Source organism: Pseudochaenichthys georgianus, chromosome 9 (assembly GCF_902827115.2).
Source record: "Pseudochaenichthys georgianus chromosome 9, fPseGeo1.2, whole genome shotgun sequence".
Taxonomy (NCBI): domain Eukaryota; kingdom Metazoa; phylum Chordata; class Actinopteri; order Perciformes; family Channichthyidae; genus Pseudochaenichthys; species Pseudochaenichthys georgianus.
Genome location: NC_047511.1, coordinates 31,747,482 through 31,774,902, shown reverse-complemented (window position 1 = coordinate 31,774,902; position 27,421 = coordinate 31,747,482). Strand labels below are relative to the sequence as shown.

The 27,421-nt window shown below is 42.0% G+C and overlaps 1 protein-coding gene across 14 annotated transcripts in view; it reads right to left on the bottom strand.

Annotated features, from left to right (window-relative positions):
- Positions 1-27,194, bottom strand: part of gapvd1 (GTPase activating protein and VPS9 domains 1) — a 36,929-nt gene extending 9,735 nt beyond the window's left edge. For 2 of the 14 annotated variants that reach the window (XM_034092016.2, XM_034092019.2), the window contains exons 1-18: positions 27,047-27,194; positions 19,970-20,188; positions 19,130-19,397; positions 16,457-17,029; positions 16,281-16,364; positions 16,052-16,186; positions 15,120-15,312; positions 14,433-14,513; positions 12,806-12,963; positions 12,388-12,517; positions 11,985-12,110; positions 11,056-11,229; positions 4,117-4,266; positions 2,934-3,068; positions 2,206-2,325; positions 1,812-1,886; positions 704-1,050; positions 447-534 (exon numbers count right to left, since the gene is read on the bottom strand). In XM_034092016.2, the coding sequence (XP_033947907.1) occupies positions 447-534; positions 704-1,050; positions 1,812-1,886; positions 2,206-2,325; positions 2,934-3,068; positions 4,117-4,266; positions 11,056-11,229; positions 11,985-12,110; positions 12,388-12,517; positions 12,806-12,963; positions 14,433-14,513; positions 15,120-15,312; positions 16,052-16,186; positions 16,281-16,364; positions 16,457-17,029; positions 19,130-19,397; positions 19,970-20,154 (3,022 nt within the window). In that variant the 5' untranslated portion in view covers positions 20,155-20,188; positions 27,047-27,194. The remainder of the gene's footprint in view (positions 1-446; positions 535-703; positions 1,051-1,811; positions 1,887-2,205; positions 2,326-2,933; positions 3,069-4,116; positions 4,267-11,055; positions 11,230-11,984; positions 12,111-12,387; positions 12,518-12,805; positions 12,964-14,432; positions 14,514-15,119; positions 15,313-16,051; positions 16,187-16,280; positions 16,365-16,456; positions 17,030-19,129; positions 19,398-19,969; positions 20,189-27,046) is intronic. The other 12 variants (XM_034092020.2, XM_071204389.1, XM_034092027.2 and 9 more) reach the window with 11 other exon arrangements.
- Positions 27,195-27,421: the final 227 nt, after the last annotated feature.

Sequence of the window (27,421 nt, the reverse complement as noted above, 5' to 3'; positions counted from 1 at the left end):
TGAGCGCTTGTTGTAGAGTAGAACTGCAACAAGAGATGCGTCATCTATCAGTGCTGATGACAGAAAGGTCTATCTAATGACCATTAGCCGCTGGCTGACAGCACTGCTGGGAGGGCTACAGCCATACAATCTACACCGCTAAAGCTCCTCTGATGACTGATTAGCTTTGAAAAGTCTATATAAATCTGCAGCCAGTGAGACGTGCAAGAAAAAGGAGTGGACACGTCTCTGAGGTAACTTCAAACAACAAGAAACATGATTTTCCAACTGGAGCATCAGCAATGGAGTGGACAACATGGATCATCATTCTCACATTATAAATTGGATTTCGCTCTGCTCTTTAAAATGTGATATTTTCTGTTGGTCGTGATTAAGAGTCACTTTTAGATGTGTAAAGTTCATTTCTATGTTCTCTGGGAATGTTTAAAATCACTAAGTTTGCTTACCTTTGGGAATGGCTGACACAAAACGTTTCTTCCACCATGGCCTGTTGCGGTCCGACTTCTCGTCGTCGCTGTCTTTACGGTCCTCAACCTTAGGATATATATTACAAAGATACACTTAGATCCCAGCAGTTATATTATTATAAATAACAATCCCTAAAAGAGAAACTAATGGATTATTTTAAAACTGTTCCTCAGCAGCATTAGTAAAAACGCAACTCTCTCTGTCTAATGCTAAGAGTGCCGCTGTAGCTCCTTACCTCCCCTTTCAGGGAGTCCTTGCTGGGGGACGAGGACGGTCCTAAGGCGAAGGCCCCGGCAGGGTCGCGCTCTTCAACCGCAACCCGCCGGTTAAGGCCGGGGTCGCTTGTGGGCCGTCGGCCTGGGCACACGATGTCAGAGCTGCGGCTACGTACCAGCCTGTCGGGGAAGGAGTGCCGCTGCTTGGTGTGCTCCAGCTCGACCTGGGCCAGGCAGTGGGGCGTGAAGAGAGAGTGGCGCGTCTCCGGCCCCAGGGCACTGGCTTCAGGGATGGGAGGGTCGGGGGGAGGGTGAGGGGGCCTGGCGTAGTGCACTTTGGGCCTCACTATTGTTCCAGTGGTGGAGCCTAAGGCGATAAAAAGAAAAAGAAAAGGGTTAGAACAACATGATGATAATAATAATAACATCCTTGTGCACTTCTATCTTTAGTGTTTAACCACCAGGTCATGGCACAGGCTCAACAAAGACTTCCCCAAGTAGATTGTGTTAATCAGTTTGTTAAGCCTTAAATATATTAACAAAATGTAGGCTTACTGAGAGGAAGAGCTGTTCTCGCTTGTCTCTAGAGTGGCTAAACATAAAAAGCAGTGGGGAAAAAATCCCCTCAAAAGTGGGAGAGAGGTCTAAAGAGAGATGTTAGAGGGAGATGAGCCCTAGGTAGGCCACCTGTTCCAAGGGTAGACTCTCTCTCCTGAAAAGCTTCCAATGGCAGCCTGGTGCCATGAGCACAGTGGGACAAGGGGACAGTGCCAAAGAGCCTGGGGTGAGGTCTCTCAACCTGTCATCCCTTCACCTTGCCACAGACACAAAGCCATGACCATTCCTCTCTCACACAATATCCACCTGCACTGCACACACAATGCACAGGAAGAGAGTCTGCGAAGAATCATTTTGGATAATAGATAGCCCAAATGAAATGACGTTTAATTTGCGCGTATAATAAGACCAGTAATTGGAGTAAGACACGTGAGAGGGGCACAGGCTCTATTTTGGTTGATTCCACGAAAGCTCAAGCTGTTCTGCGAGCCCTCGACATTAGGGTCGGGACTTAATGATACTAATTTCTAAATCTGATTGGCTGAAGAGCATCCTGGGAGTGCAAATTACCGTCAGCGGAGGAGAGGGGATCGAACATGGCCAGTAAGGAATCGACCTGTGAAGGTGGAGATGTCGGATGTGCTCCTGTGAAAACACAAGAGGATATGAGACAATTTAGAGCGTTTACTGAATCAAGCACTGACACACAAAAGCGTATTAACAAATAAATACATATGTAACGTCAAGTTAAAAAGACAATAGGCAAGGGACTTCCCAGCCTGGCTTGCAAGGGATGTACACTAACTTAATGCAACAATTAGGGTTGCTGAGAACTGAAAGAGTGATTAGAGTTGGTGGCAGCTGTGGAAGGACAGGGATTGATTGCTGTGGCTGATGCTGTTGCGACTAGATAGACACTGGATGATGGCTTAGCTAGCGTAGCGGGGATGTGACACTCTCCTACCGTGGCCTGACTCCTCCCCATCTGGACTGGTCACAGAGTCCTTCCCTCCGAAGTCTGAGCTGCACTCTGACCGCAGGTCCTCAATCTTGTTGGGGATGTCTTCTGAGGTTGCACTGACACCTGCAGGAGGAACAAACAACAAAAACAGTTGTATTGACATTCAGGACAACAGAAACTCACCCTCTACAGTAAAATACCTGTCACAAAACAGAACCAATGTTTCTGAAACAAAAGAAGACATTTGTCTCTTGACTATACTGTATGCTCTCTCTCAGATGGGAGACCACTGGGAGCCGTAAATTGGTAGCGTAAGCTCCCATGGGTTAGGGGGAGGACGCGGATAAGAGTGATCATCAGATGCAGACTATCCATCGGCGGGATCCCGAGGGATGTTTTCCTGTGAGCTGAGCCACGCACATCACTGCTGGCTTCTTAATCTAGGATACTACCTCATGCATGTCAACATAGCATGTCCACCTGAGCCAACTGAAAAGACAACCAGCAAAAACCTGTGTCATACGGAAAATAAATCCCACTGACCCCATTGTACTGGTTAACATCTCTGCCAGCAACATGACCGCTGTACACAGCCTCAAGAGGGTGAGGAACATGCAATTTATTTAAAGAGAGTTTTGGATCAAAAGGAAAGGGTTAGCTTGAGAGAGAGACAACCTATACAGACCAAGAAGAAGGGGCGAAATAGGGAAGAGAATAGGTTAAATGAATACCTGAGACGACACTGAGCCCTGGTGTGCTGGGCCTCGAGCTGACCTCTCTGACCTCCGTGTCATCGGAGGTACTGCCGACCCCTGAGCAGCTCTCCAGCTCCTGCAGACGCTCTTCCTGTTTCAGGTCGGGAGCTTCTGGAAATGTACCAAAAAGGATAGAAATATAAATACTTTAAAAATCTGTTTGCAATAGATGATGGTCAATCTTTTCTCTGCACCCCCCCCTCTGTTACGATCATTGGGAAACCAAGTGTGCACATATGTATGAAATCAAACAAAGCATACATTATCATGTCTTATAACTGCCAAACCAAACCATAAAGCTATACGGCCAATTCTTTGGCTACCCAACGGAGCTGTTGGTTTGAACCCAGAGGCTCCATACTAACAGCAGTACTCATTTGCATGCTCGTTAGTAATAATGTGTTGGTGAAGTGCTCTTCAGAGTCTAGTTTTCTGCTGCCTAGCCATGAAACAAGCGTTCTACTCCAAGAGAGCCTCCGATCGTGCTATTACAGAGCAGAACAGGAGCAGCAAACGGAACAAAAAGCAATCAAGACACTCATGCATGTCATTTCTGCACGGCACATATTGAAATGGTGTACTACTTCAATTAACATAAGACCAGGCTTTTCAAAGAAACACTTAACGCTTTTAATAAAGCACTCTACTGATTTCACAAAACACTGGTTTTCAAAAGGGGAAGTTAAGCACATCATTTTTCATTAATAAAATGTTTTGACTATCTATTCACAAGTTAGTTTATGAATGTGGATTGACAAATGATGTAGACTGATGCCCTGTGTGTCACAACAGTGCACTATGTAAACACCAGCCTCAGAGAAAAGCGATGTTAAGTCTAGACGTATAAAAAACTGACGTAAACTGACGGAGGACAGCTGCGGTCCTTTTGCTTCCCTCCCGCTGCACACCTGGTGGTCCCTCTAAGGAAACCCTGTTCTGCCTTTTACTGGCACACGCAGATCTGCCATGAAAGACAGGCTAGTGCACACAAATATGATGACAGATGCACACACATTTTTGGTATGGATTGCTGTGAAGCCACACCTGGTGTCCCAACCCCCACTATATCCAACAAACATAAATATGCATGCATCCAGAAGAGGGAGTGGACGGATCAACACAATAACCAAAGCAAACAGTAGAAAAGAAAAGAACGAACCTGGATCCCTACCTGAGTCACTGGGGAGGACCTCCACGCTCCAGGCCTCGCTGGTGGTCTCTGAGATGGTGGAGCCATAGGGGTCCAGCAGCACTGATCCGGAGCCAGGGAGACACAGCAGGCTGCCGAGCATGTTCTCTGCAGCGGCCCCTGAGAGCACAGAGAGGGAGAGAGACAAAGAGTTAACCCCCTCCATCAAAATGAACCAGTTTTTATTTGTCTGGAAAATAAGAAGTCACCTGCATCGTTACAAAGTCATCTTCAAGTCACCTTTTCGTACTCTAGCAAGCCTCTGCGTGTTATTATAGCACTGGTGTTGATTCATATTCTGTAATTAGTTCTAATAAATTATTCAGATTTGAATGTGAACTTGAAATAGCCAATACACAAATGATGCCATTAAATTGTTTGGGTTAAAAATTATGTTTTTCTTGTGAATTGTCTATTCAAACTTCTATTTTTACAATAAAACGAATTCCAACTATGTAAATATAGAAAAAGGTAGCAAATTCTCACAAATTAAAACTGGGACTAGCAAATGTTTGGCATGTTTTCCTGATGAATGACTGACATGACTAAGGTTTTCCCCTAAAATAATATATCTTCCTTTAATCCACGTATTTAGGGGGTGATTGTGATCCCTTAGTACTGACTGTGTTGCTTTTTTCGTTATATTTTAATTAAACACGTTCCATCGTATTTACAATATGCCCAGAGGTCTCAGTTTTCCAAAAACAGTGATTACAGATAATTATCATTGATAAGCCTGAAACATGCACTTGTCAAGGTTCAGAGGCAAATTTTGCAAATATGGCAGTAGCCATCGAGTAGTCCTTCTCTGCTCTGCTCCACCTTCTCTGCTCTGCTGTGCTACTGTAGCTGAGGCCTGGTTCCACCTGCTCTGCTCTGCTGCTGTAGCTGAGGCCTGGTTCCACCTGCTCTGCTCTGCTGTGCTGCTGTAGCTGAGGCCTGGTTCCACCTGCTCTGCTCTGCTGTGCTGCTGTAGCTGAGGCCTGGTTCCACCTGCTCTGCTCTGCTGTGCTGCTGTAGCTGAGGCCTGGTTCCACCTGCTCTGCTCTGCTGTGCTGCTGTAGCCGAGGCCTGGTTCCACCTGCTCTGCTCTGCTGTGCTGCTGTAGCCGAGGCCTGGTTCCACCTTCTCTGCTCTGCTGTGCTGCTGTAGCTGAGGTCTGGTTCCATCTGCTCTGCTCTGCTGTGCTGCTGTAGCTGAGGCCTGGTTCCACCTTCTCTGCTCTGCTGTGCTGCTGTAGCTGAGGTCTGGTTCCATCTGCTCTGCTCTGCTGTGCTGTGCTGCTGTAGCTGAGGCCTGGTTCCACCTTCTCTGCTCTGCTGTGCTGCTGTAGCTGAGGTCTGGTTCCACCTGCTCTGCTGTGCTGCTGTAGCTGAGGTCTGGTTCCACCTGCTCTGCTGTGCTGCTGTAGCTGAGGTCTGGTTCCACCTGCTCTGCTCTGCTGTGCTGCTGTAGCTGAGGTCTGGTTCCACCTGCTCTGTTGTGCTGCTGTAGCTGAGGTCTGGTTCCACCTGCTCTGCTGTGCTGCTGTAGCTGAGGTCTGGTTCCACCTGCTCTGCTCTGCTGTGCTGCTATAGCTGAGGCCTGGTTCCACCTTGCTCCGGGAACAGCGTGGATACTGTTGTGCTGGACTGGGAGAATGGCGGGTGTCGTGTTTCTGCTGTGCCTTTTCTTGGCTGTGCTGGACAAGGAGAAGATCGCTAGTCGTCCTGAACAATCTACTGGATTCGGGTATGTTCTGCCGCCCGCAGTGGACATCCCCTGTACAGTTTCGGAGGTGTTGCACAAACAATTGCTGGTTGCACTGTCGCGGACATTCATTTCGGAAAATGTTTGTCTTTCTCACATGCCTGCCACGATGGTCCTTCAGAATTGTTTTTTAAACTCTAATCTCACTTTTGCGAAGTTTGCTGGTGACTCTAGAACAGCTGACAATGTATGTGGGTTGATTAAGAGGAAAAGGTGCTTGGTATTTTTATTGTTGTTACTATCAGGAAATGTACAGCCAAATCCAGGTCCACCGAGCAGTATTAGTCATATAGCTACTCCTGCTGATTTTATATCTAGATCTGGGCTAGGTTTAATTCATTTAAATGTGCGTAGTCTGTTACCTAAATTAGATTTTGTCCGTATTTGGGCGATGTCAGTGTCTTATCAGAAACGTGGCTAGATAAATCCATTTTGGCCTCTGACATTTACATAAATGGTTACAGTGTATATCGTACTGACCGGCCTAAAAAAGGTGGTGGCGTTGCCATTTATGTGAAAAATAAGTTTTGTGTAACTAATATGGTTTCCAAATCTGTTAGTAAACAGCTAGAATTGTTAGCTGTGAATATTGAGGTAACAAAGGGTCAACAGGTCATGGTGGTGGGCTGCTACAGGGCCCCCTCGGCTGTCAAGGACTCTTTATCGTCATTGGCAAAACTGTTATCGCAACTTTCCTACAAGGAAATGGTGCTGCTTGGTGATTTTAATTGGGACTGGTTAACTTCTGTGTCAGAGGATTTTAAAAACCTGTGTACCTCTTTGAATTTTACCCAGATTATAGACCGTCCTACTCGCCCAAATATTAAGTCTCCAAATAAATCCTCCTTAATTGATCTAATTTTAACAAATGTTCCACATAAATACTCATCTGTGGGAGTATTTGCTAATGATGTGAGTGACCACTGTGTTGTAGCCACAACACACTAAGGTCCAAAAGGTTAAACCACGTATCATCACAAAGAGAGACAAAAAACACTTTGTGGAGCAGGGCTTTTTACATGATCTGTTTGATTTTGATTGGGGTAAAATCAATCTGTGTGCTGATGTAGAAACTGCATGGTCTTATTTTTATCTTGGTTTTATGAAAATTATAGATAGACATGCACCTCTGCGTAAATGTATAGTGAAGGGACGAAACAATCCCTGGTTTTCTGCTAAACTGTCCAGTCTACTTCATGAGAGAAATAATGCTTGGGCTAAGGCTAAGAAATCAGGCTCAGAGGTAGAATGGCTACGTTTTAGGCAGCTAAGAAATAGCTTCACATCTCAAATAAAAAGTGCTAAATCAAAGTACTATTTGTCAGTTACCACAGAAAACCTGAATAATCCTAGGAAATTTTGGAAAGCCATAAAATCGATTTCCACTGGTGATATCCCAAATGAGCTACCTCCGTGCCTTACCACAGCATCTGGCACTATATCAGACAGGGCTCCTATGCTAAATTGCTTTAATAAGCATTTTGTGTCTTGTGGCTCTCCGTTTGATTCTGTCACTGACTGTACTTCTGCTTCTGTGAACGCTCCAATCCTTGACTCTGAACAATGTGCTCTGGAAAACCCTTTCAGTTTTACTCCTTTAACTATTGGTATTGTTCATGAAGCATTATCCAAGTTAGATTCTAGGGAAACCGGCTGGCCCGGACAACTTAGAACCTTTCTTTTTAAAGATAGCTGCAGATTTTATTGCTCCACCTCTTACTTCTCTTTTTAACCTCTCCCTCAGCACAAATACAATTCCAAAAGTATGGAAGTTTGCTTATGTCTTGCCTTTACTGAAAGGAGGGGAGGCAACTATTTTAAATAACTATAGGCCAATCTCTAAATTGTCAGTTCTGGCTAAGGTGCTCGAACGACTTGTGAGTGAACAAGTAAAGGAGTTTTTATGTACAAATGACATCCTGTCTAAACATCAGTCAGGATTCAGAAAGAAACACAGCACCATCACTGCCACAATGAAAGTGGTAAATGACATTACTAGTATTTTAGATAATAAGCAGAGTTGTGCAGCTCTGTTTATTGACCTTTCCAAAGCGTTTGACACCGTTGATCATCGCATTTTAAAGCAGAGGCTACTCAGTATTGGCATATCCAGCCATGCAGTGGGGTGGTTTGTGAACTACCTCTCTGAAAGGTCCCAATGTGTTCATTTTGATGGACTGTCTTCTGAATGGTTAAACATTTCTAATGGTGTACCACAAGGTTCTGTTTTAGGACCACTTTTATTCTCCATATATATTAACAGCGTAGGTGATAATGTGGATGAAGCTACTTTACATTTTTATGCGGATGATACTGTGATGTATTGTGCAGGTCCCTCCATTAAAAAGAGGCTGTTGTTAAATTACAAGCTGTTTTTAACACTATTCTTCAGACTCAGCTCTCTGAATTAAAGCTTCTTTTAAATGTGGATAAAACCAAGGTAATGCTCTTTTAAAAAGCAAAAAAGACACCAGAGCCTGTTTTAGATATTGTAACTACGCAAGGAACAAAACTTGAAGTTGTTGCCTGTTACAAATACCTTGGTATCTGGCTTGATGATTGTCTCTCTTTTAAACTTCATGTCAATAACCTGCTTAAAAAACTGAGGGTTAGGCTAGGGTTCTTTTTCAGAAACAAGTCCTGTTTCTCGCTTGAGGCCAGGAAAAGGCTAGTCACTGTGACCTTTTTACCTGTGATGGACTATGGTGATTTGTTATATATGAATGCACCTGCCAATTACTTGAGCAAATTGGATGCTGCGTATCACAGTGCTCTGAGATTTGTCGCAAATTGTAAAGCGCTTACACATCACTGTACACTGTATACCAAGGCAGGTTTACCATCACTCTCTGTACGGAGGCTCAGTCACTGGTACACTTTTATTTATAAAGCTATGTTGGGCAAACTCCCGTATTGCATCTGTTCTGTGGTAAAGCAGAAAGTTGTGGGCAGCTATTGTCTGAGATTGCAGGATGTGGTATTGTTAGATGTGCCAAGAGTGAGGACTGTCTTAGGTAAGACGGCTTTTATGTGCGCAGCTCCACTTGCTTGGAACAGCCTACAGTCCAAATACAAATTTAGCAATTTTATTTCTCTGAATGTTTTTAAGGCACGTCTGCACGAGATGCTTTCTGACACTATGGGTGTTTGTAAGTGTTGGTGAATATGTAAATATGATGTCCTCTATTGTTTGTTTTTATGTTGTTTTTATGTTTCATGTGGAACTAAATTGATGCAGGTCTCCCTTGTAAAAGAGATCCATGATCTCAAGGGACCTATCTGTCTAAATAAAGGTTTGAAATTAAATTAAATTATAAACAGTAGAAAAAGCCCCTCTGAATAGTGAGTGGATGAGGCTTCAGTGACAGTGAGCTCTGCATACAGACACACAGAGAGAGTTGGAGGTCACGTGCATTGCATGCTGGGACCCACAGGCACATACACCACTGTGCCAAAGGTCAGAGGTTAATGGTAATATCTCACCCTGCCTCGGCCTCCAGGGCCATGACTTTGAGCTGTTGATTTTGCCTAGCATTACTCACAACCAAATTACCGCTTCGCCCCCCACAAAGTCCTCAGCACGGAGTCCCTCCATCTCCATTTGGAAAGCCGAGGCTTAACAAGGCGGAAGAATGTGGAGGAGCTAGCAGGTGTGAGTGGGAGTCACTGGCCAAGGCTCAAGACCAAAGAGTCGACCTGTGGTAGCCGCGCCCCCTGGAATGTCTCGCTTCCACATCATGGCACACACACGCCATGAGCACGCATGCATGCCAGCAGCCAGGCAACAGTGTGTGCTGATGTTGGCGGGGGGTAGGGCTCTCATTGGCGGTGGGAGAGCTCTACCCCGCTGTCCGTGTTTACAGTCTTCAAGGTAGGGGCGCAGAGTACTTGTCTTTCAGGTGGATGATTAAATGAGTGGCACAACAAGAAGTGAAACAATTAGAATGTCTGCCTCATTATCATGGTAATCTTATCAGTGGGATAATGAGGTATTAATGGGTATTTAATGTGCATCTCATAACCCAATCCCTTGGAGAAAACACATAAGGAAATCGCTGTAAATTCACTTAATGATGGAAAAGTCCCCGAACGCCATATTCGGAAGAATGAAAAATGGAGGATGCAAATGAGAAGGAACCAAGGTCAATAAGACTGCAGGGACAGAGTGAATGTCAGAGAGACAGAAGGAAAGCGAGATGGGCAGGGGGAAGGCTGCAAGGAAAAAGAGGCTGAGGCAAGGAGGCAGGAAAATAAATGTAAAGACTAAAATATTCTGTATACGGCTAGATTTACATTAGATGGACTTCGGATTTGTACAACCTGTACATAACAGTTATAGTCCTTGCTCAAAATAGTGCAGAGGTTAAATCTGCCCTCCAATATATACTGAAGAATTTTTTATTTCATATAAATCAGCATATTATGATAATGCATGTATTTACTAGATTAGACACCGTCACTGTGATGATGCAAGCTATCTTCAGGATACACTTCCAGAGACATGTAGAAATCAACTTGTTTTGCCCCTTGAGTCCAATTTCTATTTGAATGCCTCCAATTCATTACTGCAGTTTACAAGATTGGAAGATAATTGCATAATCAGTAACATCTAAAAGTCAGTGGCAGTAGAAGGAAACAGACAATGGGTATACAATTGGCAGTTTTTGCTTGAACCTTCATTATAAAAGTAATAGATTATGCAGTTTCTTTGTTCTATTGAAAATCATAAAAACTGAGCAACTAAGCATTGTTTAAATATAAGATTTGGCAGTGAATTGTCAGAGCACTGACACTGAATTTGGAATATCAATGGACCAATTTCATAAAATCTCCATTTGCACAACTAGAAACTAAGGCATATTTGGTTCCTTTAAGCTGTACTTGAATGTTGTAATGGAATTAAAATTACTTTTTATCAGAATAACAGATATGAGCAGTGTTCTGTGTTTCTTTATAGAACCTATGCTGCACTGAAAATCTGCTATTTCCTCTACATACCACAAGGTGAGGACATTTCCCTTAATCTACTTAATGAAAAGCCAGGTAAGATTCCCATTCATCTCATACAATGTGCAATGACCTCACAGGCTGTGTAGATTCATCAATTTGCCTTCTTACGCAGGGAGTGAATATGGGCAAACACAGAAAGCCATGCCCCACCTGCTATTTCCTGCAGCCGATCTTCATCCATGTTGGGGTCAAAGTCGCTGCCGAGCACATCGGTGCTCCAGGTTTCGCTGACCGTCTCAGAGATGTCCCGATCATCGGTGAGACCCATCATGTCTCTGATCTCAAACTTGCGCAGTTTGTCATCCAGGTTGTCTTGAGTGGTGGCTGAAGGAGACACAAAGGATGTTAGACAGAGCCTGCACATTATATTATATACATTATATATTAGGCAAGGCAAGGAGAGGTAGGCAAGGAAGTTTATTTATATAGCACCTTTCAACACAAGGCAATTCAAGGTGCTTTACAAAAATGAAAGACATTCAGACAAAGGCATTTAAAAACAGTCATTAAAAAGAAAAGATAATAAAAGAAAGTTACAGTGCAGTTTAAGATATGCATAGTTCATACAGAAGTTCAATTTTACTGATGCCTTTCTTTAAGGTTTCTCCGAACATGAGCTGTGTACGGTATGGCACATACGTCCCGCAGCATACACAGAGAAAATCAGCCAGGACAAAGTGCCCAGACACTGATTCCCTGGGGTTACTAGCCCCAAATGTTCATTAACCAAAAACGAAACACAACCGATCAGTTTCAATTAAAAGCAGCGGCAAAAAGAAAAGTCTTCAGCCTGGATTTAAAAGTAGTCAGAGTTGCAGACCTGCAGGTTTCTGGGAGTTTGTTCCAGATATTTGGAGCATAATAACTGAACGCTGCATTACCATGTTTAGTTCTGACTCTGGGGACAGAAAGCTGACCAGTCCCTGAAGACCTGAGAGATCTGGATGGTTCATAATTTAGCAGAAGATCAGAAATGTATTTAGGGCCTAAACCATTCAAAGCTTTATAAACATTACATCTTTCTTTTCCTATTTTCACTTCCAACTTTTTTTGCAGAATTAAAAAACACACACGCATACCCTGTTCATGCTCTAGAAGCTGTAGTGCCTCCACCCCGTTGCTCCCTGACGGTCCAGCTCCCAGTTCAGAGACAGACTCTCCCTCCAGGTCCAGAGACGACACAGAGTTAGATCTGTTGGATGGACCTGAGGGGGAAATAATAAATACAAATGTCACCAACTAATAATCAGTCATATTTGAGTGTGGAATGGAGTTGCATCATAGTCTTTCTTGTTGGTTTGTTCATTTGTTTGTTGTGTCCATATAACAGTGACAAAAACATCAGATGGGCCGATAATCACAAGAATGTGCTTTCACAAACCAAAAACACTACTTTCAAGTTTTCTGATATCACTCATAAACATGGCAGCAATATGTTTTTGTCATGTTTGAGCTCCATGTATCATCAGACTGCAGACTGACCCTCTGAGATACCTTCCAGGTTGTCACTGCAGAGGGAGAAGCGCAGAGTTTTGTCTGGTTTACCATGCAGCTTAGTATCATCAGCATGGCCGTCCCCCTGGGCCCCATCAGCCATCTGCAGGTTCAAAACCTAGAGAGCAGTGGAGAGAGAGAAAGAGCATACATTAAAAAAATATCACTTATTTTTGGTTGCTATCTCGCCTTGCCATGAGTCATTCTTTGGAGAGCTTTGTTTCTCATTCAAAGACAGCAGGAAACACTTGAATCAGGGAGGTACTTATACATGAGATACAAGGCTCTTATCAAATTCATGACACCGACTCTAAGAAGTCTTTCAGCGACAGAAAAAGATATGACATTGAATTCATCACATCATAATCTCTCCTGTAAATGAGTACATTAATTCAAGTCACATTACCTCATTCTCTGACATCATCCCAGGGACCGACTGAGGACCATTTCCAAGTGAAATCACCAGCACATCCTCTGGCATTAGCTCCTGCAGGGACTCCTGGGAGCTGGCCTCTGCCTCCCCCTCCTGGGCTATGTTGGTACGGCTGCGGCTGCGAGCAGCTGCTGGGTCGAGGGAATTAAACCACTTATTATCTGAGGGCACTCAATAACAACATATATCGTTATGTTTTTATGAAAATTAAAAGCTGCAGCCTTAAGCGTGAAACTATAAAACCAAGACCCATCTGTTATGTCACACCAATATGTAGCATGTAAAAAAAAGTGAGCTGAATGTCTTTTGGTTTCACACATATTGTCAGATTTACCGTTTTTATGATCAAATGACACGGTGCACCGGTGTGACATTAAAGACAAGTCTATAGCTCATATTTAGATGTTAGTACATAATACACACTAAGCTTTATTTTAGGAGGAAGATTACTTTGTTAAGTATGAAAATAGTTTTTCCAGTTGTTATGGTTACACACTGTAAACAGATACAGACAAAAGCACATGATTTGCTTGATGACGCTATTCATGCCATATTATTTAAACATTTGGTATGTCCCAAACTGAAACCCACTGACCTGCTTTCAAAATGTTTCTGGGGTAAAAATGGAAGCACTAACATAATGAAACACTTAAGCAGCACATGATACTCATACCACTCTAAAGACCAGTCTAAGATATTTCAGCCGCACGTGGCTGTAGCACACGGAATTGAAAACTTAACTCGATCCAGTGGATTCAATTTTTTTTTTTTAATTAAAGTAAAAAGGTACTTTACAAGTCTACTGAGGTACTGGATCACATGGGATGTCTGGTTCTAACTTCTCCAATCATCTCAAGAGAATGATATAACAGGCAATCAAGGCATTTTGCCACATGACACTTAACCTGGATTGTGTTTCATTCTGGATGAAAGTGTGTTTTTTCTGAACCATGCTTCCATCAAAGCATGAGCAAGGAATTAAGTATTTGAAGAAAATTAAAAAGGATGTGGTTACATCCTAAATCCTCCAATAACAACACATTATCTCAAGTTTCAAATAGCTAAGAGGTCTTGGAACACTATGTGTCCCACTTCATTTACAAACAAGAAGAGCCAATATGCTGCTTGTAAAGCCACTATAAATTGATTTGCCTTTACTTTCTCAGAAATAAGTGGATGCTAGAGTGCTGTTTAGAACTCAACCACAACACATCAGAGCACTACTCTCTTTTATTCTGATCACAACTCGGGCACAGACTAGAAAGAGGAACGGTGGACTATATACATTTTCCCCTGACTCTACCTGCTGATGAAAAGCCATATTCAGCTGAATGAGGAAGCAAAAATGGGGAAAACTTTATAACAAAAACAAGTGACAAAAACATTTTAGGTGTAATAAAGGGCCAACGCACAGAGCAGGGTAAAGCAAGCAGGGTGGTAGCAAATGGACAACAACAGTGCTGCTAGGTAACAGTGGCGAAGCAGTGCGATTACGGTGCAGTTAGCACTAGATGAGTGTTATCTAATGCGCCACTTGGTAAAACAACAGCTTCATGGGTTAAGTTCTCTCCTGCTCTAACACGACCGACATGCTACCCACCAAAAGGGGTAACTAATGGAATGTGAGCAGACAGAGTGGTGGTTGTGGGGTCCCAGGATGTTATAGCGGCTAAGTGTTGTCCTGGTCAATGGCAGCACAGGGGGAAAGGAGAAGGACAAAAGGTAGGGAGTTGGAGAAAGAATACACAGTACATCTCAGAATCTTTAAAGTATTTCAAGTATCAAGTCAAGATTGTGTGTATAAATGTCATTTCAGAGTAGCGTGTACAAGTGGTTCATTTCTAATTAAGGGGGTGTTGCTACAACATCATTTGTCTTGAGAATGCTAATGAAGGTAGTCTATGCATCTTTTCCATCCATTCCAATTAAAATGAGTCCATTTATATTTGATAATTTAATTGGTTGTCATTTCTGTAATTGAGCCTCAATCCAGGCCATGCTAATTATCTTTATAACAAGCTGAGAAGAAGCTCATTAGCTTCTTATAAAACACAGGCCTTTCACTAGTCATCACCACTCAATTCTACTTGTTTATTTTGCTTCCCATTAGGACAAATATAACAGTTCTATCTTTTGGTTCTTGTTTCAAATTGTGATATTCCTTAAAAAGGAAAATGTCCTTTGGATCCTCACATCAGGAAACAAGAGGTTCCAACATTTAGCACAATAACATATCTATTTTTAGACGTGGCAAGGAGAAAGAGGCTCAGAGGCCATGAGGAGGTACCTATGGGGAGCCTGTTCTTCTTGTTGGCAGGGGTGGTAGCGGGGGAGAGCTGGGGGGTGTTGGAGGGAGTGAGCTCCAGACTGTTGCTCTTCACAGCACGGGACTGGGGCACATTGGCTACCAGAGTCTCCAGAGCCATGTGCTCCTCCTCCCGAAGGTGGTCCCCTGCCATCACATTCCGTACAAAGTCCACCTAGGCAGGACATGGGAAACATTTTTGGAATTCAACAGGTTTTTCTAGGAAGGGTGTGAGATGGCAAGTTTGCACTTGCCAAAGTCTGCCTAAACTGTAACTGTTGCTGGCACAACATGTAGAATTACACATGGCTTTATTAGAATTCACTGATGAAAGGTGTTTCACAATGAAGGGAGAAATATAATCAATACAAAAGACACAAATGTCTTTCATTTTCAAATGAACAAAATGGCTCTTGAGCTGCCATAAGTCTTGACATAAACATAGTAATGTATCAATACAAATGCACGTTGAGGTCACACTAGAGTCATAAGGTAAATTAATTCAAAAGACACATTTCTGCGCTGTTTGCGACTGACTAATCTGCAATTCACAAAGACTATCTAGCCTATTTGTATGTATGTGGGTTGCTTTGACAAATGACTAGGAACAGATTGCAACAGTGTAGTTAAGCTTTCGCATAATGTCATTGGCATTCCAGTAAAAATGACTCATCCTAAATTGTCATGTGTGAATTGCTAAGAATTTACTTGTAAAAACCTAAAAAATTAAGTAGTGTGACCGTAGGTCAAGGTGAGCAATGATGAAGCATATGCCAAACGCAGAGAAGCTGCAATGGTCATTTATGAGGGGAAAACATTTATTGTTCTTCCCTGTAGCTGTTGACAACACAAAATAAATCAAACGGTATGCTAATGTCACATTTGGATATCAATAATAATAAAAAAAAGCCTACCAGCACAAGCAGCTGATTATGTGTAATATAGACCGCAGTCCTACTGAGGCCTTCTAGGAGGTTCATTGAGGACATGGGTGGGGTCTCGACTGCTCTTCCTCCAAGGACCACATCCAGAAAAGCAGCCACACAACTCTGGAGACAGAGACATAAAAGTATAAATTAGTACAAGGAGAAAGTATGTTGTGCTTAGGTTCGATTTAACTCAACTTCACAATGGTTCTTATACCTTATCAAATTTAGCCAAACTGCTTTTCCGCCTTGGGTCTGCATCATTATCAGTCATGGCCAACTGCTGCAAAAGCTGCCCCACCTGTGTAACAAATGACATGCAAAATGAATCAATACTGTATAATGATTACCAAATGTATGATATGTGTATTGGTTGCATGCTTTGCCACAAACCTGCATTAGATTGAAGCGAGCTACTTCATTGATGGGGGCGTCTGAGATGATTCCATACTGCTCCGGGTTGACTATAGCTGGGCAGATGAAGCAGGTCAGCAGCAGGTCGGTGCACATGGTGCGCACCTCGCCCACCTCCAGACGCTCCACACAGGACAATGTCTTGTACATCTGCGACACAATCCAGCGCAGGCTGTGGGGAAAGCAGTAGGTGTTCTGCTTCAAGTAACCGATGAACTTGTTGACCAGAGCTACTAGCTTAGCTTCGTTGGCCTCCACCGCTGACTGCACCCTTTGTTTGTAGCCCTCGGAGCCCTTCTCTCCGAAGCGCTCCTGCTGGGCAGGGGTGAGGCGCTCTGTCACCTTGGCTGGGTCGGTCTCCAGGTGGTCTTCATCTTCAACCAGCAGCTGCATAATGGGTTCATGGAGGGTGGCGGTGAGGAAGAGTTTGGCGGAGTACAGGCCCTCGGTGAAGAGCTTGAAAAGGATGCTGAAGGCACAGGTTCCCCGTCGCAGCAAACGGCGAGGGTTGTCACTTTCCTTCAGCTCAAACTCCACCAGGTAACGCAACACCTGGGAGATGGCAAGAAAAGAAAGTTGCATCAGAAGAAAAACATGTAATCTTACAGAAAGGCTATTATTGTTTGTCCAATATGTAAAGAGCCATCCACACCCAGAACTAGGGATCGACCGATATGGCTTTTTCAAGGCCGATACCGATTATTAGTAATCAAGGAGACCGATAACCGATATTTGGAACCGATATACATTTGCAGTAAAAAAAAATATCTTGGTGTCAAAATGTAGAATAACACAAACTCCAACACAACTCAACACAACTTCTTTGAAATGCATTTAAGCATAGCCTATATTATGTTTAATTAACTTTTAAACATCTTACAACTGGTTTCCTCTCTGTGCCCTTTTCTTTAGTGCAGTCATGATCTGCAATGAGTTAGAGAGACAAGAAGTGGGGCTGCAGGCTGACATGCTTAACTAACAATAATGCTTAAAGGGATAGTGGAAATCCGCGAATTTTGGGTTTAACTATGTATTTTTATTAAAAATAAGCATAATAAACCATTTTTTTTTTATTTCATGCGCCTAGTTTCATTTTATTTTCAATTTTACTGCTCCCGACCACGCCCTCTCAATGAAACGAAATACTTCGGGAATCTTCGGGTGATGACGAAAACAAAGGAAGACGGGCACAAACATTGGACGAGGCACGAGTATTTTATTATGTTTTCTGGCTGATTTAATGCATCATTAGCCTGTACCATTGTGTACAACGCCATTTATTGCCTGTCGATTAGGCGACCGGAGGCCTCGTCATCCGATAATCCGGTACACAGTGTCGAATGTGTACACTACAGTCATCATATAGACATGATAGACTAACAGTACTGTGAGTACAGCCTACACTTGACAGGCAGCCTGGCTAGCCTAGGATTAGGACCATACCACGTCAAAAGACCGATTGGCTCTAGCTGTATATCATGCTAGTATACAATTCATTTAAATGTATTCATGTAATTAATGCCCATAAGGCTGTTACATATACAATAATAAATGTGACAGGTGTGAACCTGACCCTGGTATGTTATGAAATGTACCCTACATGCAGTCATCCTCGGGCATAGCCATAGGCCTACAGTGCATGCATGCCAACTTTTGCAATATATAATATAGCGCCTAGCGTGAGCTATGCTTAGGGACCTACCAGTCAAGATTATTTGTGCGTAGGGGTGCATCATCTGGCACCTGGTCCTGGTCATCCTCGCCATTGCCCATGCCGTGAACTAACTCCATCACCTCGGGCTCGAACAAATAAGGACGTAATGGTCCATCGTCTGGCTCAATATTCTCACCATCGTCGCTTACTGAACCGGATTCAGATTCAGTTCCTAAAACTACATTTTCGCAGGAAAGCCGAGAGGATGTTTCTGACTCGCTATCATCACTGGATACCTCGTACAATCCTTCTTCTTTGTCTGGTATATTTGCCCTTCCACGTTCATTCTGCATAGACGCCATGGTTTGTTATCGTTTCGTCTTCCTGAGTTTTCCTCACTTCCGGTTTGGCTGAATCGATCATTTCGTTTCTAAAAAAGTTCGGGGAAGCTGCAATAAAGTGCTTCTAACATGCGTAAGGCAATTATTATATATTTTTAATCAGGTGTGATTGTTTTGGTACGTAATTATGCTTGTATATAAGTTAAAACGAAACAATTTGGGGTTCAATTTCCACTATCCCTTTAATTTATTATATCTGTCTATCTAGCATAAAATCCCAATAAGCTGCTAGCAACTGCAAAACACTAGTGCTAGCTAATGTTTTGCAAACTATTAAAAGTGAGGCTATTACAGTAGACCTAACGTTAGTCTAGTAGCCTCACTTCTAATATTTTGCTAAACATTTGCTAGATACATGTTGGCTAGCTAATGAGCTTCACATATCAACCTGAAAAAAAAAAAAAAACTACTATCGTAAATGGCTCTGAAAGTAATCCCAACAATATCCTTCACCACTGACATCCTCAATATAGTTTGAATTTACTCTGCTATCCACCTGAGTTAGAATAAAATAAAATAAAAATATATAAAGTAATCATTATCTATGGTTCTTGGCGTGGACGACCCCTAACACTAAAGACAGTTGAGGCTACTGACCTGTAGCAGGTAGCTCTCATCCTCCTGCATAATACAGTTGCCATAAAGTGAGGTGAAGACTGTATGGGTGACACACTGGTTGTGCTCCTGGTTCAGCCTCTCCCCGGCCACCAGACAGGAAGCCACCAGTCTGGGGTTTTCCCTCAACCGGGCCAAGAACTCTCCATAGATGTTCTCTTGGAAGCCCAGAGTCTTGTAGCCATCAACAAACTGTGTGTCTTCCAGCATTTTGGCATGTTGGCAGCATTCCGCTGGAGAGGCCTCCGCACTGTAAAAAAAAAAAAAGTGGTGTCATTATTAATATACAACGTAAATAATCCCTTGTACGAACAACTATATAATAATAAATTTCTCTCCACTATGCAAACCGGATCTCACTCCACCTAAAGACAGGGTGGGTCCAAAAGAGTTTATGCTAGCTTCTGTGGTGAAAGACGACATATCCTCCAACCTAGTTCTGACTGACATCTATCCACCTTTAGACAAGCATGAACAAGCATTATATCACATGCTCAACAGGGATGCTCTTGCACTGCAGGCTGAAACTGACAACTAATCTAAACAGTAGTGACAGGACCAAGTGAACACAAGAACACCACACAGTATCAAACATGTTCTTGTTCCGTTTTTTTCACATTTGCCACATCCTCAAATTTGAAACATGTTTTAGCATCGGAAATGTTTCAGTTTCATTATTTGCTGACAACCTACTGCATAATATTATCTGCCATTTATTCAAAATTGCTTTCTGTTGACATAAGTACACCAAAATAAAATGAGAAATCACAGGCATGCATAACAGGAAAATATCACTTCAGTAAATAGGAACACAGGTCTGACCTTGTGAGAATGAGGCGATCGAGGTTGATCCTCTGCTGCTTGGCGATCCATGCGGTCCGGTACAGCCTCTCTGCGGTCTTCAGCACGTCACTGTTGAGCCTCTGGATCAGCTGCTTCTCCGACGCCACGTACAGCCGCTCCTGCTTCAGGTGGTGGGCCAGAGTGTGGATGTCTGGCTTCACCATCTTCACCAGCTCACACAGGCAGAGAGGTAAATCACTGGAGCACAAAAAACAGGTAAATCAGGTTAAAGGTGGGGTAGGTAAGTTTGAGAAACCGGCTCGAGATCGCTAGAATTTGAAAATACACAACTGGAGAAAATCTGCCACTTCCTTACAGAGCCCCTCCTCCAACACACACGAACGCGCACATAACCAATGAGGGCACGAGATAAGTTTGTGCCCCGATGGAAGGCTGACAGGCAGGTAGGCCATCCAATCCGTTTAGCCGGCCCGGCTAAACGGATTGGTTGTACTTTTTACAGTATTACGGCTTCTACAGATGACATTTTTTTATGGATTTTTTGTCAAAGCACTTAAGATATTCATTGCTATCGGGATGTTAAGAGCATTCCATGGAATATAACAAAAATTGTATCTCGAGCCGGTTTCTGAAACTTACCTACCCCACCTTTAATATGTGAAATGGAAAAAACGTAGTCACATTAGCAGGAAAAGAAAGTGTTGACAGTCAGGTGTGGAAAATAGGAAAACCTTTAATTATAATGGATGGTACAGCATGTGCACACAGTTGTATTAAGTCCATTGTGGCTCTGGAGATGCTTTGTCAAGTTCGAAAAATAACCATAAATAATGTCATTAGGAATATCTTAGCAGGTGAATTGGAACTACAAATATATGAAAAAGAGGCTGTATCTTGAGTAGTGTTAATTTCGTTGACTAAAACTATGACGAAATATGTTCGTTAACGACCTTTTTTTCCATGACGAAAACGAGACGATGACGAGGCGGCACCGACGGCAGTAAACAATAACTGTAACGAAATCATCATGCAATATCGTTGACGAAAAGTGACGAGACGAAAATGTAGTTTACTAAATAAAAACTATGCCAAAATCTCTCTTTACTTTGGGTTTCTCATAGAAAAACACCAAGCAATCTCTGGTTCTGGCTTGTTCAATGAAAGGACTTATTGTTTTTCTCTGTTTTCTATCATTGTTGATTGGGTTTGGAATCGTTAGCCAGACATTTACATTGATAAACATTTAAGAAGTGATGGGGAAAATCATGATAACATATCTGCTGCTTCAGACAATCATGTTTTATCTTTCTCCTTAAAGTCCTCCAATGTAAGTAAATCACAACAATTCTGAAGTATTCCTTTAAAGGAATGGTATGCTCATGACACTCATTTTTAAATAATTATCATCCGATAAAACAGACCAGTCTCTGCCAGTCTCTCTTTTTTTTTTTTTTAATCCGATGACATTATCAGTGATTTTAAACTGATTATATACCGAAATAACATCAACACTGTGGGCGCCGCCATTTTCCGGACGTGACGTAATCCATGCGTTTGGTTTTCGAAGACACGTTGATCTCCATGTTATTTACTGTAGTTTCTCTCTTCAAATATGCCTCACTGTATCGCGAAATATTGCCACAATTCTGATAGGAACAATCCACGGAATGCTCGGTTCCATCTGTTGCCAAAAGGTAAGCGTAAGAAGTACATTCGGAGGCAGTGGCTAGCGAAATGTGGCCGGCCCGAACCGAGATTCACAGGCTCATGTATGCAGCGAACATTTCAAATTTCCGGACGACTACTCTGAGAGTATGATAAAAACATAACATGGGATTTATGGAACAACCATTACTTAATGGAGATGCAGTACCATCGGTCTTTCTGGTGTCATCGCCGACCAGGACACCAGTTCGGCCAGTTGAGAAATCGCCCTCTGCAAGTGTGAAGCGACGGAGGAGCAGAAGTAGTGCTCGGAGTAAGGTATGTTATAGCGCATTTCCATTGCAGCGGCTAGCCCCGTTTTAACGTCCTTTAGCGTTCAGGCCAGGACCGTTTTTTTCCATATAGCGTAGTACCGGCTAGTGTGTATTTCCCCCCAGTTTTTTCCGGCCCCATAAAATCGTGATTCTATGGCCAGGGACAACGAATCTGAGTATGCTAAACTAGAGAGGGAATCGCTAGCAAGGGTGGTACTACATGCATACATATAGTATCTTATATCATCTTCCTATTATACACACATGCATTTCCAAACATTTGGACTACCTATGTTACAAATGTATTATCTTTTCAATTTACACACGGCATCTATTGCACTTCTGTCCGTCCTGGGAGAGGGATCCCTCCTCTGTTGCTCTCCCTGAGGTTTCTCCCATGTTCCCTTTAAACTGTGGGTTTTCTTCGGAGGTTTTTCCTTGTACGATGTGAGGGTCTAAGGACAGAGGGTGTCGTATTGTCATACTGATATGTATGGTTGAATTCCCCCATCCAATCTCTTCACATTGGTCAAAACTTCTTCCTCTGCTGACGAGTCCGAACTCAAATACTCCGCCATGTTTCCGTGTGTTGACAAAGTGAACGCATGGATGACGTCACGACCATCACGTGACTACTGAAAATGGCAAAAATGGCGGCGGCCAGACGGAATATACAGGTTTTGATAAAAAAGAGCTATAAAATCATTATTTACCGGGGAATATCGCAGATTTCTTCAGGGTATGATTTAAACATAATGTTTCACTAAATACTGAAGTTTGGAATAATTATCTAATGAGTGGACCATTCCTTTAAGATTCAATACTCCCAGAATGTTTTTCAAAAGACACGTCAATCAAAGAGTAAAAACAGCATTTTTCCTGTCAGTTTAACAGCATGTCATTGTTGTAACTATGTAGCCTTAAACTTGTAACAACGCTGTGGGACTGTCTAGTATGTGTACTTGCCTGATAGAAAAACCCAAGAAAGTAAGGATTCGGAAATTGTGGTTGAAATGTACAATTGAAATTATAAAATGTGCAAAGAGTATCAATATTCATTAGTAGAGTAAAGCTGCATTTGAAAGTAACTACATGATGCTTGGGTCATTCAAGGGAAGTGATCATTTGCATTCCATGTGCTTCACATGCTGCCTCAATGACAACAACAAAAGCACGCTTTTCACAAGCTTCAGGAGACACATTATGCAAATCACTTTTCATTTTCCAGATATACACAGCCAAGACATACAAACCAAGCAGAGTGCATGAAATCTGAATGATTTCTTGGTGCATCCTTTGCACAAAAGCCTTTTTGTGGCTGTATGCAAACATAGCAAACTCAGATTTAACTGTGGAGTTATGGCTCTGGGAGGACAATGAGACTAGACTGGAGAAAACTGCCTGAGAGTGGGAATGACTGCAAGGCAGTGCCATTGTTCACAAGCTAACAGACAACCACGACGTTAGATATGATGTGTCTGACAAATCAAATTGGTTATGCGGATTTAAACGCATAATAATAGGCTCCACATTGAACTCCCTTGGCAAACCAAGAATAAACAGTGTTGTGATAACCGATCTCTAATGACTGATTTGTCAAAAACAGCTAAAGTTAAAAATCTATTTTAGTTGGAAATCTCTCTTTGACGCATTCCGAATGTTTGTTTTTATGATTTGTAAAAAAATGCATATTCTTTGCAGGGTACAGCTGAGTCCTGGGTTCATTTGACGAAATATAAGTTATTTATCAGTAAAAAATACAAACATTTGCCATTTCAAAAATGATGGGTTCATAATTTCAAATCATTAATATTATAAATGGAATTATTTTAGCTTTGCCTTTGAAGGTACATTTTTCTCATAAAAAGGTCATGAGGATAACATGAGTGGGGTGCTAACTGGGTGTGAAACTAATGTTTATTTGCATTATTGAGTATCTGCATTTATTTTTCCTATTTAATCAACTGATATTTTGTCTCTAAAATGTCAGAAATGTGTGAAGAATAACCATCACAATTTACAAATGTCCAAGCTCTTCAAGCTGCTTTTTGATAAGAAAAAGAAAAAGACACCACAAAAGGGAGCTGCACTTAAGGAGACCCTTTTTCGGGGGGAAATTAATCGATCTGGGGGGGATCTTATAAAAGGCTAATAAAACAGATACATTTTGTCTTAGATTTATTTTGTTTTCATTTTAGAGCTGAATGAATTGACAGGTAACTGGCTACTGAGAACACTCAGGGTGCACTTCCACATACACTCATGTTTCTTAAACAAGCACATTCCTCACATACTTGGAAGGAAGTGAAAAACAACTAGGCTATTAAGTGGTGAGTAGAGAGGTTAACTGGCATTTGTCGTGTCCTCCTGTGTCCATCAGCTCCAACACAAAAAACAGCCACCTGGTGAGTCAGTCATGGAGAGCACTGAGGAACTCTAAAGCAGAAGAGAAACCAAACAGTGTGAGGCATAATCTGCAACCTTCGTAGTGTGAGAGGGATTGTGGCAGAAGAGCCACTGAATAACAAAAAAGGACCAATGGTTCACCCATAACATCGGTGTAAGCACTATAATCACAACGATCATAAGAGACAGGTCAAAGACAACACAGAGGATTTCAAATGCAACGGGCAAGTCTCACTCCAAGTTATGTAGTGACACGGTTTAAAAGTTGGATATGGTTTTGGACAATGCATAGATCAAAACAGCACTCCTTAAAGTAAATATCCTAGCACCGTAAAAGGTGTTTGGAACACAGCCCACTCTTCCCACACCCACAGACCGACCAACGGAACAAAGTGCTTTTTATAGCTTTTCAAAGGATTTCACTTTCTACAAAAAAGGTATTCATGTTTCTGAGCCAACATCCTCTTCACACTTCCCTTTCCGCTAATGTCTTACATTGCTCAGCAAGGAGACCAAGTACATGAGGTTTGAGAGTGAACTTTCTCCCCACTCGGGCTGGCTATTAAACCCTGACTGCCGATTGAAATCCATACTGTTAAAAAAATACTGTCAAGCATTGAAAGCTAGCTTTGAGCATTTTGATCTTACTACCACCCAGATGTATCCTGCCAGTCTGTGGGCTTAATAAGCAACATAATAGCCACAAAGCTCACTTCTCTAACTTTAAGGCCACCACTCCCCAAAAGGAATGTTTGATAATGTCCTCCAGTTTGGGCACAACAAGCTCTGTTTGTGGCAAAAACTGAAAAAAAAACATAATGCAGAGTCGTGCTAAATCTATATGTCTACAACAAACACTCCTCGATAATCCGTAGAGAAAACAGTATTTAAGCTGGACTTCCTGATTAAACTACGTTGTTTGTCATTGTTATCAGCTTGGATATAGTTAATCACAGGGAATAACATGCAAGCTTTATGGATAATAGTATGTACCATTAACATGGGTCACTGTAGGCAGTTTTATCATCGGCTGGAGTTTAATGTTACGACTTGTACTGCAGACTCAGGTATCGTGGAACTTAACCCAGTTTACCTGAGGTGCTGTCATTTTATCTGCTGTCTTGAGGGCACATTTCTACTCCTACCAGTTGATGAGGAGCACCAGAATGAACTATTAGGTTGGCTCTGAGAAAGGAAATAGGCAAAAAGTTTATTTTTGCTTAAGATATTCAATATGAAAAAGGGACGAATATGGCTTCAAATTATGAAAACATCCAAATTGAAGACAAACATTTTACCCAAACCAAAATCTTTATGATTTCTGTCATGAAAGAGTGAAGCAAACAGCAGAAAATGCATATTGTGCGAAATGTACATTTATATATATAAATATACATATCGGGCTTTAGTATTGTGTATCCAGACATACAATGAACCTATTCTGACAATTATGAGAAATCCAGTTAGCAAGCAAAAAGAGTGTGAACCAGGCAATATGTTGCCATCAAACAGAAGAAAGAAGAGAAGAAGAAATTCCTGTTGAACAAGCTTCACTCCAGGATTAAGACGTAATGATACAACAAAGTGAGTGACACTAACTTGTGAGGAAATTATGTAAAGGCATGATTTGCTTCGTAATGTGGCATGGGGAAAAAATGTAGTGCTTGTGTGATGGGCAGTAATTTAGGACCAGTTTTCAGAAAAGAACAAGGTAATAAATGTATGTTTGGGTTGTTATAATAATATGTTCCTTTAATTTAGGCTTTGGGTCACAATTGCATTGAGTCCTTATTAACATATTCTATTATTAAAATATTCTTTCTGAGAAAAACACAAACCTATTCAATTTTGTAATCTAAAACTGAGAAAAGCTGCAAAATCTCATGTCTGACAAGAAGTAACCCAGCAAATATTTACCCTTTTAACTTAATAAAATAACACATGTGTCTATGACTTATTACTACGGTTATATTGGACAGATGGGAAGGCAATTACCTCTATGCTACTAAGAGCAAAAATATCCCAAATGGGGATCCATAAAGTACTATCTTATCTTAACTTTAATATCCAGTGTTTCAACATTATGTTAAATGGCAGTATGCTGCTATTGCCCAAGGCCTTACAAGCCTTAACGTTACAAATAGTGTGTCAGTGGTTATGTTTTTAGGCTAACAACTTTAGCTAAACATTACCCTCACACACTCAGTATGAGGGTGGGAACATGGACACAATAAGCTGAAACATTTGTATGTGCTAATATGCAAGTGTATAGTGTCCTTTATTTGCTGGTATTGTCGGTAACAGACATTTAACTGAACAAATCAAAATGGTTATTTAAGTTCAGGTCTGTGACTGCTAGGTTACCTCAGCTTTGATTACCACCAGACGATCTGGGAATCGTATCAAATAAAACACGTAGTTAACGTTAGGTCAGCTAAATGCTATGACGGAAACTAACAAACCCCAGCTGTTAGCTTCGTTGGCAATTGTGTCTGCAGTGATTTGTGAACAGACAGCAAACTGGTGTTCTGGCTAACCGCAACAGCAGCCTGCTAACGTAAACCTAGTTAAACACGGCTAACGCTTGCTAGTAAACTAGGGTAAGCTAACGTTAAGCTAGTTAGCTACGTTAGCTTAGCTTTAGGCTGCAAGCTCCTGAGTGATCAAATATGATCAATAAAAACATGCCAACTTAAATTCAGCAACTTACCAAACGTTATACGCGTGTACTGGTTGTCCACTTTTTAACTAAACACAGCCGATCATCAGATTTCTCGGATCAGACGAGCTGTTTGCTGGCGGTTAGCCGTCTCACCCTGGCTTCTGCAGGAGCGAACAGTGCTGTCATTTGCTGTCATCACGAGGAGACATGCGCAACCCGCATGCGCAAAGGCCTGTTAACGGAAGCTTTACCTACCAACAGAAAACAATTCATGTCTAACCCACACACAGGGGTGTAAAGTAACTAACTACATTTACTCAAGTACTGTACTTAATGTACAATTTTGGGTTCTTGTAGCTCCCTTTCTCTAGAACTATCTTCCTGTTTTTATCAGAGGCAGTGTCTATACTTCAGAGTGTGCTG